At 28.7% G+C, this 17,529-nt stretch overlaps 1 protein-coding gene and 1 long non-coding RNA gene across 4 annotated transcripts in view; one reads left to right on the top strand and one right to left on the bottom strand.

The window, feature by feature from the left end:
* LOC130665876 (phosphatase and actin regulator 4A) overlaps positions 1–17,529 on the top strand; it is a 215,155-nt gene that overhangs the window by 25,933 nt on the left and 171,693 nt on the right. The window contains exon 1 of one of the 3 annotated variants that reach the window (XM_057466505.1): positions 11,058–11,205. The exons of the other annotated variants lie outside the window; for them this stretch is intronic. Within the exon in view, the coding sequence (XP_057322488.1) occupies positions 11,160–11,205 (46 nt within the window). The 5' untranslated portion in view covers positions 11,058–11,159. Of the gene's footprint in view, positions 1–11,057; positions 11,206–17,529 lie in introns of those variants that run through there. 3 annotated transcript variants of the gene reach the window in all.
* Positions 15,033–17,529, bottom strand: part of LOC130665880 (uncharacterized) — a 91,472-nt gene continuing 88,975 nt past the window's right edge. The window contains exons 2-3 of the long non-coding RNA XR_008989600.1: positions 15,253–15,366; positions 15,033–15,144 (exon numbers count right to left, since the gene is read on the bottom strand). This is a non-coding gene — a long non-coding RNA (uncharacterized LOC130665880). The remainder of the gene's footprint in view (positions 15,145–15,252; positions 15,367–17,529) is intronic.

Genomic DNA, 17,529 nt, shown 5'->3' with positions numbered 1-17,529 from the left:
AAGAAATATAATTTTTTTTCTAATTTTGAGTCAACTTGCACGAAAATACCATATATGATAAATATATATGGAAAAATATATAATCAATATGGGACTATATAAGTGGCCAAAAACTATATATATTTTTTTATATATAATATAGTATATTTTAATATAATTTATTAAAAACGTAAGTTTATAAGTTAATACATGTATTATATATATTTATAATCATATAACAGAGAGAGGAAGACATAAAAGAATATATTTTATTTATTCTTACATATATTTTTGAATATATTAAAATTATAAGTTTTCAAATATATAAATAATATATTGAAGTTATACGGAAATATATGAAATCATATAAGAGAAAACATATATAGAAATATAATAAAATCGGCCAAAATCTATATATACTTCTATATAAGATTTCATGTATTGTCACATATATATTTATATCTGTAACATATATTTTCTAATATATGTTTACCATATATAATATCTTCTTTTTAAAATTTTTTTGACACTTCTATTCAATTTTGAAAAAAAACAAAAAAAATTGAAATTGGAGTTTTCATCATAATCTCAAAATTTATATGTATTTATTTTATGAGTGTTACGGTATCTAATAATAATTTGAAACTATTCTGGCAATGCCAAAAAAAAATAAATAAATAAAAATAAAAGGACAGTAACTCGCACGTGCTTACAATAAATCTATTTTTTTATCGGAGAGCGTCGAAGAGATCATGAAAAAAAAGTAAAAAAAAATACAGACCACACCAATAGTCGAGGAATCGTGACTTGGGTGAGAACAAATTTTCTTAGCACTCGACTTGCTTGATATTGTTGCTATAGATTTCAAGCACGAAGGACTTGTAAAACTTGTGTAGGAAAAGTTTCAAGAATTTCCGAGTTTTCACCATTTAGTTGATGGTTGAAAATTCAAATCTGTGCATGAGTAACTATAACTACGCTATTCTTAGTTGACCGAGGCCAGCAAAATTAATTGGGTTTCCATTCGATGAGATCCAATACCTGGACCAGAGTATATTGAACTAAAGTTAAATAGAAATGAATATTCAATAGCGAACTCGTAACGTTTGTTCAGTATTATTAAGTACCATAATTTCGATGTTCTACTTCATACGCCATTTCATTGATTTGACGAGTAATTAAATGCAATTATTAATTGAGATAAAAAAATTTTTAAACTTCTGTTTACTTAATTATTATTCAAGATTCAAACAAATAAAAAATCTTGGAAAATTCAAAAGCGCACACCTCTATTGCTCATTTTATTTTTAATCATTACTTTTATTTTCTAATATTAATTTTTTTTTTATTATAAACTTTTATTCAACTTATAAATTATCAATTTGTTTTTTTTATTTCTTATTTTCAGTTTAATATTTTTTTATTAACATTTTTTTTAAATATCCCGCCTTTTTGTCTTAGATGTCGCTCTTTTTTTTTCAAACCTATACTGTTGCGCTAGTGCTGCCGCCAGTAGTTGATGGAGAGAAAAAATGAAAAAAATAATAACAACAGTAAAAATAAAAATGGCCGCTTAATTTTTCGTGAATAATCAGTTTTACGTTTTTAATTAATTACAATTAAACTAAAAGGATTTAGCTAGTGATTTTCCATAGGGTTCTTGTGATAAAGAATACAAAGATAATAAAAAAAAAGTTTGGCCGATTAATTGTGTCTATCGAGAGTTATCGTGTTTACGAAGTTTCATACGTAACAATTGACAGCACTGGTTTCTTGAGTTAAAATAATTTATTTTAAACTAATTAAATAACGAATCGACTTAATATTAGGTTCAAATTGTTCCTTAATAAATTCTCTATATGCTAGTATGCAGTTTGACCCATTTTGGTGTAATTAAAAGAGTGTAGAAATGTTTTTGTTAAATAAAATAGTCGAAAAAAAAGTAGCCGTTCATAAGCACTCAGCTTTCGCGCTTGTGGTGCGCAATTTATATACAGTTGCTATAGAAATTTTTTTCCCGGGTGAGCAAAACGGACCACCCCCAAAAAAAGAAGTTGACCCAACGTTATTAAGAGTTGAGTCAGCTTATCAATATTTTAAATTTGACGATTCAGTTCAATAGTCTTTTACTTGATGACTTCATTTTTTTTACCATTTTGAATTTTCATATCAGAAGTTTAAAATCGTACAATATTTAGCCAAAGATATTGACCTAGAAAATGCAGCAAGACTTTGAACGTATGCATTCATCGCGGCAATCTTTTTCATTCCTTTTACGTTATTTCCTTCTTCTTCTTCTTCTTATTTTCCTTTATCATCTTCTTCCCTTACAACTACTAGTATACTTCTTTGATGAAATCTCGCAGTCTTACCAAGCATTGAATATTCACGAGACTCATTCAACCAGTATTACACTGACTCTCTTTACTTCTCTAAGAGTATCAACACCACCAGACTTTCTTGGTTCCCTTGGTTATATTCTATATCTACACAGTACATGCAGAAAACTACTTATTATATATGAGTAAAAAAAAAAAAGAAGATAACGATGGCACAGTATACCACTAAAAAAGAAGCTTATACACATACACAACTTAATATCCAACTTCACTACAAATGATTCTTATTTAACCGCTCGACAATAATGTTATTAAAGATTTTCTTGCTCAAATTATAACAATACCTCAATTTGTTATTTGTTATTTTTATTTTTTAAAAATTTTAATTACTTTGTTAAATACTTTAAACACTTAAAATTGTTTAAATTGTTTTCAAAGTAGATTTAAATAACAATTAAAACATCTTATTAGCGTCAAATTTTTCGATTGACCTCTTTTCTATAATTTTATTTGCTCTTCATTTACGGGGTCAGGGGGGGGGGGGGGGGGGAGACTGAGTCTTTTTTCTTTATTACTCTCAAGTGGACGAACGATACTACCCTTATTACATTCGCGCAATAAACGAAAACTTCGTTCATGTTTATTTTTTGAACAAATGAAAATTTTTCAAATATTAAAATTTAGATTGCGAGATAATAGACTACTGCACAGAGTCTCGTTCTTCATTCTGTGTTTAAAGTTTTCTTTTGAAAATAAAGCTTGAGAAAAAATTACTACGCTGTAAAAAAATCGGGATCACATTCAGAGCGAATAGGGATTTCATTTCAAAGCGAATTCATTCCGACACTCGAAATACTGGAGTTTTTTAAAAAATCACTTTGAAATTTTCTTCTATCAGGGGAACAATGTGGATTTTATTTCTTTACTCATTTACTCCTATCCGTTATTTTAATGTTAAAATAAACTTCCCTCCGAAGTTAATTTCACTCCATCCCTAGTAGAAATAATCGAGTTTTCACTCGATATAAACCAGTAACTGGCCAGTGATATCGAGTAAAAACTCGAAATCGCGCCACCTACAACTAAGTCATAAACATTGGTCACACCGACACTGTACCTTTACTAGTGTGTGTCTGTTTATTTTTTTCTGTTAACCTGTACGCGGCGTTGTTTTAAAAAATATTAAAAAACAGTGTGAATTAATTAAAATTTGTGTATGTTAACGTGGAAATATTTTACAAAATATATTACAAAATGGATGCGGTAAAAAAAGTTGACACAATAAATGAATTGCGACTGTAGGCGATGAAATCAAATAATTACTTTATTGTCAGATTTATTGTTGTTATTCTATTAATCTAATGATGTTATATATTTCATAATATAAATAAATATAAATTAAACGTTTATGTCATATCGTTTATTAAACATTATTTTTATTTTATTTGACAATTTTTTATAACCCTTGATAACCTCAATATTCAAAATTTATAGTTTCACTAAAGCCGCCATGTTTTGCTCGATCTCTAGTAAAACTGGCAAGTTATTTGACAGAAACTCGATATTACACTGGCCAGTTACTGGTTTAAGTCTAGTTAAACTGGCTAGTTACTGGCTAAAAACTCGATATCATTTCTACTACACGGAGAGAAAAAAATAGTTATAATTCCTATGTAGAATGGTAACCATTACTATGTTACATAGAAACGAGGATTTTTTAACGTCGAGAGTCACCGGGCAGAGTAATCCCCCCCATTCTACATAGTAACGGTGGCTATGCTAGCATAGAAGTGATTACTATTCTACATTGACGAGAGAACTATGTAAATGGATATGGCTACAATGTTACCTAGTAACGTTTACGATGTTTTATTTATTTCATTTTTAGTAAATAAGGTTATGACAAAACAAATTACTCAGGTTACTATAAATAGATATATGTAGAAATTGAATTAATCTATTGAAATAATTAAGATATTGCTCAAAATGAAATATCATTTTTTGATAACAGATAAATAATAATTAAATAAATTAAAATATTTAATAATATACTTCGCACATATACATGTAACACATACACATAGGTTACTGCGCAAATGTCCGCGCATGTTTACTTTCTTGTCTCACTTATTAAACTGTAACGACAGCTATTCCAGCATGGGACTGAGTACCATTCTACATAGCCCTGATTCCCATGCTAGATAGCGATTTTTACCATTTTAGTTGTTTCAATGTAACATAGTAATCATTACCAGAAAAATGGTAATGAGTCCTATTCTACATAGCATTATTTACCATTTTACAAAAAATGAGTCTGGTTACTATGTAGCATAGTAATCATTACTATTTTTTTCTCTCCGTGTAGGGATACCTCAACAACAATTTTTTTTCCGTGTATTTTATAAAATTGTTTGTTTTAATGATAAGAATTGTCAGTATGGAAGTAGTCTGCAAGGGCAATTTCCGTAATTCGAACAACAATTAGGATTATTAGCCCAACGGAAATTGATGTAGTAATTTCGGAAATAATATATCGTGTTAATAGTCAATAGCATCTATAGAATTATAGGCTATATGGATAAAGATGAACAAACATAGACATAGACAATGAACAATGACAACACATATTCTGTAACGAATAGAATCCATGTGATGCGAAACGATGTGAGTCATGCTGATAAAAGCTAACGCTTAATTAATCGATTATTGTTAATGACTACTACACGAGTTGTTTCAACGTGAAAAGCTCATTTGTAATTGTCGTTCATCCGATGATACTCGCGATCCATCTATCAGTAATTTCATCACCGGCTTAACAACTTCCGTAAGTTGATACCTTTTATTAAAAGTTTCAAATTGTTGGGAAATATGTTTTTCTAATGAAAATTAATTATTATCATAATTAATTAAATTTAATATTATTAATGATTCTGATACTTTAGATAATCTTGAGTGCCCAAGTTATAAATACGCTCTGTTTTATTCAAAATTACTATATTTATTAAAAGAAAAATGTATTTGAGTCAAATAAATCGATTTATTTGAAACTTTTCATACAATAGTTTTTTAGTATGACCAATAAATATATGTTGTTCGGCTTAAATAATTTGTTTTCACAATGTATTCGAACTCTACTAGCGAATCAGATTTACCACGAGAAACAAACTTTATTAAACTTTAAAATTGGTCAACATATGTAATCGTAAATTAGTTTACTTTATACATTAGCTAGACATTAAACTGACCGAAAAGTTTATTTGAAGCAAATCATGTGATTAATTACATATAACTTGAAATTTCGGATTACAAACAGTCAGCGGAATTAAAATAACTTGAAAAAAAAAGTCTGGCAACTATATGAAATCTATGTTGATCTCCGTAGATCTGCTGGAAGTAACGTAAATCTACTCTGATAGCCATTTTGATTGCAAGTTGGCGGAAATCTACAGCAAGTAGACGTCAAGTTGACGAAAAACTGATTACGTAACGATTGATCCAAAAACGTATGATCCGCGACATTTGATCCGCATGACATTATATCCACGGACAAATAATCTTTAAGACAATTCATCCAAAAATACCTCATACATGTAAATCAACAATCGACAAAATATCCTCAAGATTAAATATCGACAAAAAAATAATACAGTATCCCTTTTTTCTCAGGTTTTGTGTGCGTGGAAATACAAATTATGTAAACCTATACGCTTGAAATAGTACGGTGCTTTTTTTTCAGGGGTTTTGTGTGCGTAGACATATAAAATATATAAACCCATGCACTTGCAATAATACTGTACCATTTCAAAGAGAATCAGACCATTACTTGTTAGAAATTTTTCGGAATTAAAATATTTGAAAGAGTTAATGGTAATCTTACACACCGTAATTGTCACTTGGATCTATTGTCGTAAGGATAAATTATCGGAAGATCAATTATCCACGGATCAAATGTCGCGGATCATTTGTCGTCGGATCATCGGTCTTATCACCCGAAAAACTTGATGGTGAAAATAGTTGACGGTATACCTTGTAGTCAATTTGGAAGTAATTTTTGCGTTCCAAATTTTTTTCCGCAACTTGAAGGCAAATTTTTAGGTTAACTTGCATTCCAATTTCGGCTCTAGATTTACGTCAACTTGTGGTTCATATTGTACTCGTATTAGTCAAAACTTGAAACATCAAGACTTGACGCAAACTTGACGTTAACTAGATCAAAAATAATAAACAGCAAAATTTTGAAGAGAAAGTGATAATAAAGTTAATTTTTAGAAAAATGAGATCTTCGCAAACCTAACGTAGATCAACGCAGATCTAAATTATTTTTTCCTGGGTACATAATAATAGTATATTACACACCAAGGAAGGAAAGTAGGACATTCTAACCCACGTGTCTGATTGCCTACCCGGGCCAAGTTTAAATTCTTGCCTCTGTTTGTGAAAAGAATAGCGCATGCGCAGATTTTTATCATTTGTTTTCTGACAAAAAAATATAAACAACTTTCTTCCCTCTAAACAGAGCAGGCATTCAAACTTCCGGTTATGGTAAAAAAAATAATAATGTTTGTACAAAATTGATTGTTACTAAACTAACCAATAATAATAATAATGATTTTATATATGAAATTCTCTATAGAACAATAATTTTATCTGATTGCCTACAAATATCAAAGGAAGTACAATAAATTTTTTTTTATTCACTTATTATCGTGAAAAGTAATGCAATCAAGAAAATATAAGAGATGATGAAAACTCGATAATCCAATCCGTCAAGTGAAATGAATGAATTGTTCATTGAATTGAAAATTATTATCGTTTTTATTATTCTGCATTTTCTTCAAAACTTTTATTTATTTATTTAAATTATTTTTTGATACTCGTCCAAAAAATTATTATTTTTATTTCTTTGTTATTTCAATGGTAAATTAAAGTAGAAGTTTTATTTTCTTGTAAAAAAAAAAAATATATTCATAAGCTTGACAATAAATTTTTTTTATTAAGATAATAAAATTTTTATTGTTAGATCTAAAAGTATATACAGCAGAAGTTTAATAAATTGTTTTATAAATTCAAACAGACGTTCATTTTGTAATTACTTTAGCAGAATTGTGTCGATATTGAAATTGATGGTTTATTTATTTTTTTATTTTCACGATAAAATTTTATTACTCTATAAAACAAAACCAATGTTTTTATTACTTATCAAAGTTAAAGAAATCGGAGTACAACGGACTTTATTAAAAACAAAAACTTATTTTCACAAACAAGTTTTTACAAAATTTCCATAAATTCCAAATTTCAGAATTTTAAAAATACGAAATTATTTGAACCACAATTTTGTAAAAACAAAAAAAGATTTTATCAAGAATTATTAATATACTTTTTAAAATATAAATGTTCAAGTTGTACTGCGTAGGGGTTAAAATGGGTCACTTAAAAAAAAAATTTTTTCAACCAAAATTAACAAGCAACAGCTTTATTTTCTAAAAATTGTGACGTTTTTAAAAAATCTCATAAAAATAGACTGTCACCTCTTCACTAAACTTGTCAATAATCGATTAAATATTTCCATGATATTGAACTTTTATTGAGAGTCAGATACGGGCACCCGGACAATCCTTACAAAGTTTTTATTCTGACAAAAAATAATAATAATAATATTTTTTTTTGTGATTATTTCTTCCATTCCGAAATATAAATTCAAATTTATATTTAATAAAAAAAAACTATATTATGTACGAGAAGTCAAGACTCCTTGTTACATGACATTATTCCCAACTGACCTTCATCCCCTTGTAACAAATAACAAATCCTCTTACCTCCTTTGTAGGCCGTTACATAATTCGAGGGTGACCTCTAATACTTTTTCTTCTTTTTACTTGATCCCTTGTGAATTTCAATTAAAAATAATAAAATTCCTTTGAATAAAATTTTTTATTGAAAAAATTTATTGACAAAAACTATAAATTAACCATTTTATCCCAAAAAAAATAATAATAATAACAATATCTAAACTTATCACGGGTATCATGGCCAATTGATTGATTAATTAATCAAACATTAATTTTTTGAACGACGTTTCGTCAATTGTCATTAACATGCGTACTGTTATAGACATTTTACTTTAAACTTAAATAGTTGTTTGATTAAGCTGTGAATTAGTTAGAACAATTATTAATTAGTATAAGAAAATCGGGACTATTGCAACGATTTTTTTGTTCCAAAGAGCTGAGTTTTTGGTTGATGATCGTACATTTAAATTTTAACTTGACTAATAATCAACAAATTTGAGTACTTGAAAAAGTCACAATAATAATGAACTTGAAGATCGGGACATTCTTTGCGCAACGGAAAAAAAAAAAAAATTGGAAAGTACAAAATCCTGGATGACTAGATTTCCTGCCCCCCTCTCCCATACATCAATACTAAAGTGACGAAACGTCGTTTAAAAAATTGATGTTTGATTAATTAACCAATCAATTGTCCACAATACCCATGATAAATTTAGATATTTACACATTTTGGATGTCAAGATGAATAGTAATAAAAATAATAATAAAAAAAGGCGCCATCCAGCCTTACCCGGAGTGGAGAGGTAGATTTCTTATGTAAATACAATAAAGCTACAATAGTGTAATTAATACTTATTTTGTAAGCTTAAACATGAATTTCAAGGAAATGAGTTATGCCTTATCATTTAGAAGTTATTAGAAGACTAAGCTGCAAAAATAACCTTTTTTTATTTTTTGTAAAATTTTCGATATCATCCAATTGTTAAAAAAGATGTTTTGAAAAATCAAGTATTACAGTGAAAATTAAAGCTAATCGTCTAAATTTTGAGATATTTTTTACAGAATTGAGTTATCATTTTCGGTTCAAAAGTTATTTAAGGATAAAGCCAGAAAATTCATTTTTATGAAAATCAATAAAAATTTCAAACACCCACAACTTCCAAACTAATCGACCGATTGGGCTCATCTTCGAACTTGATCAAGGTAATCGTCCAATAAATAAGTCTATAAAATTTTATTAAGATCCGTTAAGAATTGCGGGCGCTATCGTGATGACAAGGCGCGTTATATCGTATATATACTAGGGTGAGTTGAAAAAAAACTTATTTTTTGTTTTTCTTAGCATGGGGGTAGAATTTGTACCTTATAAAAAAAAAAAAATTTTAAGAAAAAAAAAATTTTTTTACTCAACATTTTGAGGTGGCCCAATCGTTTTTAAAATAAATAATTGATCAAACGGGGTAGTCCCAACGAAAAAAATTACATGGTGTTCTAGAATCTGTAGGGTGTCCCCGTGAAAGCTAATTGAAAGTCAGGAGTTGAAAAAATTTTTTTCCTATTATTTTTGTAATTTAAGTAAAAAATCCAAAAAATGAAAAGCGTTTTCTTTTGAATTAAATTGAAAGTGAAGTAAAAAAAAACACATTCGACAATTATTAGATGTTTTCCACGATTTTGGACAAAAAAAAAATTTTTTCGTTGGAACTACCCCGTTTCATCAATTATTTATTTAAAAAACAAGTGGGCCACCTCAAAATGTTGAGTAAAAAAATTTTTTTTTTCTTAAAATTTTTTTTTTTTTATAAGGTACAAATTCTACCCTCATGCTAAGAAAAACAAAAAAAAAGTTTTTTTTCAACCCACCCTAATATATACATATAGAAACTTTTGAGTGGATGGTATTTTTTGACTCTACTAGGTAAAATAAAATATATGGTGGCAAAATTCTTTGATAATTCGATCATGAGACCCATTGCAATAGTACGATTTCTAAAGAAATCTACCTAAAAATGAAAAAAATTCGAATACCTGACATATTTTTTTTTTTATTTCAAAAGAATAATTAATAATTATCACAAACAATAAATCTTTAAAATATTTTATTTATATCCCGCCCACTACTGTAAGAAGAATGTCAATGGAACAATATTTAAATTCTGTTATTCTGCATAAATTTATTTATTTTTTATTACTAAGTATAGTAATATTTCCAAAGTAACGTGATTAACCAACGCAAGCATGAATTTTCTATATCGAGTGGGGTATAAACAGCCAATAAAATACGGTCGAACGGTCACAAAGTAGCCTCCAACACGAACTGCTTTGCAGAGGAGTAGGTGACATGACGTAGTGGCACACCGTGAACGTGAGTGTCGGTCAGCTCGGATCAACAGAAGCCTCAGAAGCATCATCAGTCTACATGTCTCTTTGCTGTGTAAACATTGTGAACAACCTTAGGTAATCATCAGTAGTAGGATTAATATTCTATACCCGAGATATATAAATTTATATCGTGCACAAACCCCATTAATTTAATCAACAGTTTATCTGTCTCCTCTATCTCTCCTCGGACATTTATCAGCTAATACATTTTAAATTAAATTAAATCTCCCTCTAATTAAAAAACTATTTATGAATATTTTAATATAATTAGCGTTTATTTTTAAATGATGAAAATTAATTGCTGTAAATTTAATTAATTTTATGAAAACAATTTTTCAAGTGTCAGGTGGAAATTAAAAATATATGATTACCTTGACATTCATGTTAAATTTATGTTCATTGATTGTAATTACAGAAGTAATAATTACAGTAATAAAATAGTACAAGTAATTAGTAATCATTGTTATTATAATTGTTTCTTTGTAACCTTTTAACTGTGATAACAATTTAAGCTAATGAGCAGTTCACACCCTTATTTTTTAACGGTCAGGGTGTGCATGTTGGTATAGTTCAATGTTACACTATTTTTAGTGCTTCATGCTTAAGTGAGTCTGTGTATGTTTATGTGTATTACGGACGTGTGTGTGTTGGATATAAAGTTCAATGTCAAATGTTGAGGATGAATAATCTCTTACGGATTTCTTCTCTAGCAAGTGGTATGTTGTTCTACATATATATATTTTTTTTAATGATGATTATATATAAATATTTATTATATGAATTTTTGGCAAAACTTTTTTTCAGTAAATTTTAGAAAATCTAATTGCGGAAAAAAATATCGTAATTGGAATTATTGCTCGAAGCCTACGAATTTTTATTATGCTGTCAGTCAAACTTGAAACAGGAAGTGAAGGGTCCAAAAAGTTATTATGCTCTTATAAAAAATTATTTTGCCGCATCAGAATTATTAAAATGTATGAAAGTTATTGTTATATTAAAGCTTATCGATAAGTTTCTCGCGTAGTAAGTACTGTGATAGAGCATAATAATTTTTCGTATGAGCATAATAATTTTTTGGATGCATCATTTCCTGTTTCAAGTCTGGTCGACAGCATAATAAAAATTGATAGATTTCAAGCCAACATTTTTCTCCATGTACACAAAAAAAAAGGATTTCTTGACTCAAAAAATTTTTACTCGACCCAAGAAATTTTTTGAATTATGAATTGAAAACATAAATTTTTTTGGGGCGAGAACAAATTTATTTGGGACAAGAAAAAATTTCTTGCGTCAATAAATTTTTCGTGCTCCTCAGAAATTTTTTGTGTTCAGTTCATAATGCGAAATATTTCTTACACTACAAAAATTTTTTTTTTCTGGGTCTGCATCGTAAAGGGAGCGATCGGTATAATAATCGAAGTAATACACACACAAAAAAAAAAAATTCTCGACTGAAGGTAAATATTCTTGATTCAAGAAAATTTTTTTGGAGACCTAAATTTTCTCAGATAAAGTAGAAATCTTCTCCAACCAAGACGAATTCTCTTGGCTCAAGAAAATCTTGACTTGGTTCCCGAAAACGTTTGTCTTCAAAAATATTTTCTTGACTCAAGATATCTGTTTTTTCTGTGTAGATGTCGATATTCAAATTAGCAAACTGTCTCACTCCATTTTAAAAAATCCGCCTTTTATGCTAAAGAAAGGAACTAAAAAAAATTTTTTTTGATAAAAATCAATTCCATATCTAGTATACTCTCTAAATCTGAAACAGTGTATATACACTACTTTTCAGTGGTTTTCACTGTTTCAGATTTAGAGAGTATGTATAATATTTTTGTCTAGGTTACTCAATAATATTTTTTTCTCCGTGATATTGTATTTGCTCTCGTGGTGGGATTGCAATATAATGTTGTCTTAATTAGTCAAGAAGGTTCTAAAAATACTTTGAGGGTTCAAAAGTTTATATATATATGGTATAACACGCCTTGTGGCATCAATAGCACTCAGAATTCTCAACTGATCCTAACAAAACTTGGTACACTTAGGGTAGAAGTAGCATTTGTGGCCACTGTTCTATTTTAGAACATTTAATACTTTATTTTAATGCATGCAAAGGTATGAAAAAAAATTCTTTTCTACAATAGTGTGATGAAAGTATTTTTGAACACATTTTGATAATAAATGTGTCATTGCATATCTGACAAATTATTTTATCTAAATTTTTCAAGTGTCCAAAAATTGCCAAAAGCGGCACCTCTACTCTATTATATGAATAAATTAACTTGAACATGCAGTAAATCAGCAGAGTTGATCAACTAGTTTAGGATTGGTCGTCATATTAAATTTTTTTCATGATACCAGCATCGAAATTTCACGTTCAGTGTCTGCAGAAATAATAAATTTGACATCCGTTTATGTTGTAAAAAGTTCAAATGATATCCTTAAAAAAATAAAGAAAATATTTACATGATACAAATGTTTTGTGAATACGGAAAAAATTCGTATATTTATTACTCGCATGTTTATTTACTTTTTCACTGATACAGTTTTTTTTTTTTTATTCTTTTACTGTTTATTTATTTTGGGAGTATAATGGCTTTTCATCTGAACGCTTTCAACATTTTTATGTCTAAGTAAAATCAATCGGAGTGAAAAATAATATTTTATTTGAAATCCACATATATATATATGTACATATGGATTGAAGTTATATCCGGTATAATGTGCGGAAAAATAACTATTTTAAAAGAGAAACTATTTTTCTATCTGATTCCGTGATTGAACAAACATATATGTATATATATATATATATATATATATATATATATATATATGGATTGTAGGTCATCAATTTAATACTTGAACTCTATGATTCTACTTCGGTTTTGATAATTAATTTTGAATTATTTTCATGAAAAAACATTAAGCGGATTTTTTTCATAATTTTTTTCATTCATTATTCTATTTGACGAGTGACTTTGTCGTACTTAGTAAACAATTTGTTTGTTTACGAGTCGGAAAACTTGATGTCGAGTAAGTAGAAATAAGAAGGGAAAGTTTAAGAATTAATCACGACAGAAAGTAATTGCGGTAGAATAAATCGTTTGCAAAGCTTGAGGTTGATGGAATCTCAGACCAAGATGGAATTTGTTTTTGAGAGTCTTAATAAGAGAACGAGTTGATACAGACCACAATATTGGTCGCAAAACTATTTCAATAAAAGCCACGATGCTACGGCGCTTCAGTGGAGAAAGAGAAATTTAATTGAAAGATAGTAAAAAAAGACATGAAAGCTTTGCTATTATATATAATATATAAGTTATAAATGGAAAACAAATGTTGATTTAAACATCAGTCTGTTTCAATTTTTTTGGTTTGAAAAAGTTTTTAATAAAAAAAAAATCAAGGAGATTTTTTTGAGGAGGGTCAGCTTTCAACCAGAAAAATAATGATTTTGTTACATATATATACATTAGGGTGCGTCATTTCGGAGCAACATTTTTTTTTTAAGTGCATGTGGAAAAAGTCATAGTTCAACACAAAAAAAAAATTTTCGCGCAAGAAAAAAAATCTATCTGTTCAAAAGTTATTAGAGCTCGAAGTAAAGTTTTCGATCTTTTTACTTTTCCGGCGAAACTTCCAGACTTATCACAAAATGTTATAGAGTATTTTTTGTTGAAAATTTTATTCTCTACAAATTATTATCAGTAAAGTTTTTTCAAATTCCGCATTGTTTTCTAGTTATTTTAATTTTAATGTCGAGCTCTTAAAAAAGTAGTGTTCTGATCGATTTCAAGAACTCGACATTGAAATTAAAATAACTAGAAAACAATGCGAAATTTGAAAAAACTTTACTGATAATAATTTGTAGAGAATAAAATTGTCAACAAAAAATACTCTATAACATTTTGTGATAAGTCTGATAGTTCCGCTGGAAAAGTCATAAGATCGAAAACTTTTAGTGGAACGCTTAGTGGAACGCACCCTTAGTTGAGTCTTGATGCTAGCCAACAACAGCGCGAGTAGTTCAGTGCTCGCCACTAGATCGCGCCCACCACTTGTAGTGTCCCTGGTAAGAAACTTATTTCAGAGTTATTATATTCCCAACTTAAAGCATTTATGAAACGGGTTACCCGCTATAAATTAGCAGAGTGACTTGAATATATAATATTAATGTTTCCTTGAACAATTTTTGTCAAAAAAACATGGTACAAAAAAAAAGTACGTGTCCAGAAAATAATTTATTTTTCTAAACATGCATTTATTTGATTGTTACATATATGATTGGCAATGGGCAATCAAATCATTTTGTTTTTAAAACTAAAATTTAATTGTCAAAAGAAAATTTTTTTCTCAGTATAGTTAAAAGAAACTAATATCCTAACAAATCCATTTCGATCGAAATCGTTTGGATCTATGACATCCAAATGGCTAACTGAGAGTAGGCCCAGCGCCGATAGCTGGTACAGTGATTCTCCAATCAAATCTATCAATTCGTCATGGTTTGATACCTTGTCTAATTTTTTTATTATGTTTTTGCGTTCATTTATTACAGGAGTTAAACTGCTCACCATTTTATGTATATTCATGATGCGATAGGTATGTACCTATGATCAGCATTTTTTAGATTTCGGTGCACTGATTCAACTCTGTACCTGAATATTTTGCGGAATATAAATTATCAACAAAATACATATAGGCGATTGTAGTTTGACCATTAAATAAACGAATAATAAAAATTAATCTTAATTAGTTATACATACCGTTGTATTCGGGCAATAATAAATGCCCTCGTCTGTTTTTTTTTATCAAGAGTTGTAATTCAGATGTTGTTGATTTTCTCAAACAATTTCCAGACAGTCGTTGAACGGGTTCCGCTTTAATTTTCAATTTGGGTTAAAGATAAATTTGATTGTTTTCTCACGTACAGAGGTTGCTGGGTATGATGGGTTATGAATTAATTTTCTTGCCGGTACCGACAGGTGTAAAAAAAATTTGGAAAATCCAAAAGTGCACGCCTCGAACGCTCATATTGCAATAAAATTAATTATTAATTTTCTTTTTTAATAAACATGTAGGCATTCGTTATTTATTTATTTTTTTTTTCATTTAGTTAATTGGATGACAGTTGGCAAGTCGATTTGTCACGACATAATAAGAAAAAAAAATATCTGATGGTAAAGTGGAGCCTTATAATATCAGAAAAGACAGACCCTGATTAAGAAATATGATTTGCTCCATTCCAAATCATTTTTTTAATCAGGGGATGTAACGGCTGAAAAAATCGGTCTATCGGTTGACCCTGCGGGCCAGCCCTAAAACTTCCCGCTGTTATCGAGCTCCATGAGCTCGAAAATATTGTTGTAAATACATTTTCGAGCTTTTCGAGCTCGAAAATACTTTTGAATGCCGTTGTTATCGAAAAAAAACGTACCCTGATTAAAAATATTCATTGAAAAGTATTGAAAAAGATGAGAATTGAATCCTTTTGAATACTTTCTTGGCCAAAGGTTTCCATTTGGACATAAAATTAATACTTTTCAATCCCAAAATAACATAAGAATTTCTAAACTTCCGAGGAATTGGAAAAGATTCAAATGAATTGATGTTCTTAATCTTTCTGAATACTTTTCAATACCAAAAAAGTTTCGAATTTTAGAGTCACGCATGGGATTAAAAAGAATTAAAATGAATTGAAATTTTTGAATCTTTCTCAATCCTTCTCAATACCAAAATAGTCCGATATTTTGGATCGAGTACAGGATTAGAAAAGATTCAAATGAATTGAAATTTTCAATCTTTCTGAATACTTTTCAATAACAAAATAATTTCACATTTCGAGTCACGTGTGGGATTGAAAAAGATTCAAATGAATTGACATTTTTGAATCTTTTTGAATCCTTCTCAATACCAAAATAATTCCATATTGGAAGGTATTGAAATGATGAAAGATTGAATTCTTTTCAATACTTTTGAATTCCATTTTAAGAATTAGAAAGTATTCAAATGATCGAAATTTCAATTTCATTCAAAACTTTCCAAAACCTCCGTGGGATTGAAAAGAATTGAAATAATTTTCAATCCTTTTCTCCCAAACGAATTGACCGATTGAGACGGTTAAGGTGGCAATCGACGCATTTATTGATTTCCAGAGCTGATTAGATTTTGAAATCGATTGATTCAATTTTTTTGTAGATATTCGAAAAAAAACGTTTTTTGAAAGAAACGAATTTTTAAAAATTTTCAATTTTCTTAGCGGGAAGTTAAAAAACTATAACCAACGATTCAAATTGACAATGTCAATTACACATTTCATAATTATACACATATATGATAGAATCTGTTATTATTGTATTGATTGTTATTAAACATCATCACATATTGACGCGATGACGACACTGCGCAAATAAAACGCAAGGGAATACGTGACTACGCGATGTCAGACTATCAGGGTAAATTAGATAATTATTAAATAATTACAGTCATTTAATATCTTGAAAATAACATTTAAATTACTCGATAATCATTTTTATTAATAGCTTTTTACAAAGTAAAAATATAAAATACCCTATTTTTTTTTTTTTTTACTTTATTGACATTTTTTTTTATTGTAGTGTCGACTAGTGGTCATGTTATGGATTTTTTTTATTATTTATTATTATTCTCGGAGAGCGTCCATCTCTCATATACGTTCTGTAGCGAATTGCTGAGTTATTATTGGAACTCCGTTAAAGGCCGGTCGATGATTCGACCACCAAGTGGGAAAACTGTTGAGAGGAAAAATAATTGCAGGATACGAAAGACTTAATACTGTACTGTACAACAAAATGTTATAATTAAAATTCATATCTATACATATATATATATATAGATAAAGCGCTTTGACATGATGACAGCGTCCACTGCTCATATCGTATCGTAATGAACACATTCCATCTGTGCGATATCCTTAATGTAAATGAAATATATGAACAAAATCGGGCAGTAATTGTTGAAATGGTGACAATTTTAAATTTTCAAAAATCCGATAAAAACTATTT

The sequence above is a fragment of the Microplitis mediator genome, chromosome 3 (assembly GCF_029852145.1).
Source record: "Microplitis mediator isolate UGA2020A chromosome 3, iyMicMedi2.1, whole genome shotgun sequence".
NCBI classification, from domain to species: Eukaryota; Metazoa; Arthropoda; class Insecta; order Hymenoptera; family Braconidae; genus Microplitis; species Microplitis mediator.
This window is presented reverse-complemented; position numbering and strand designations above follow the sequence as displayed.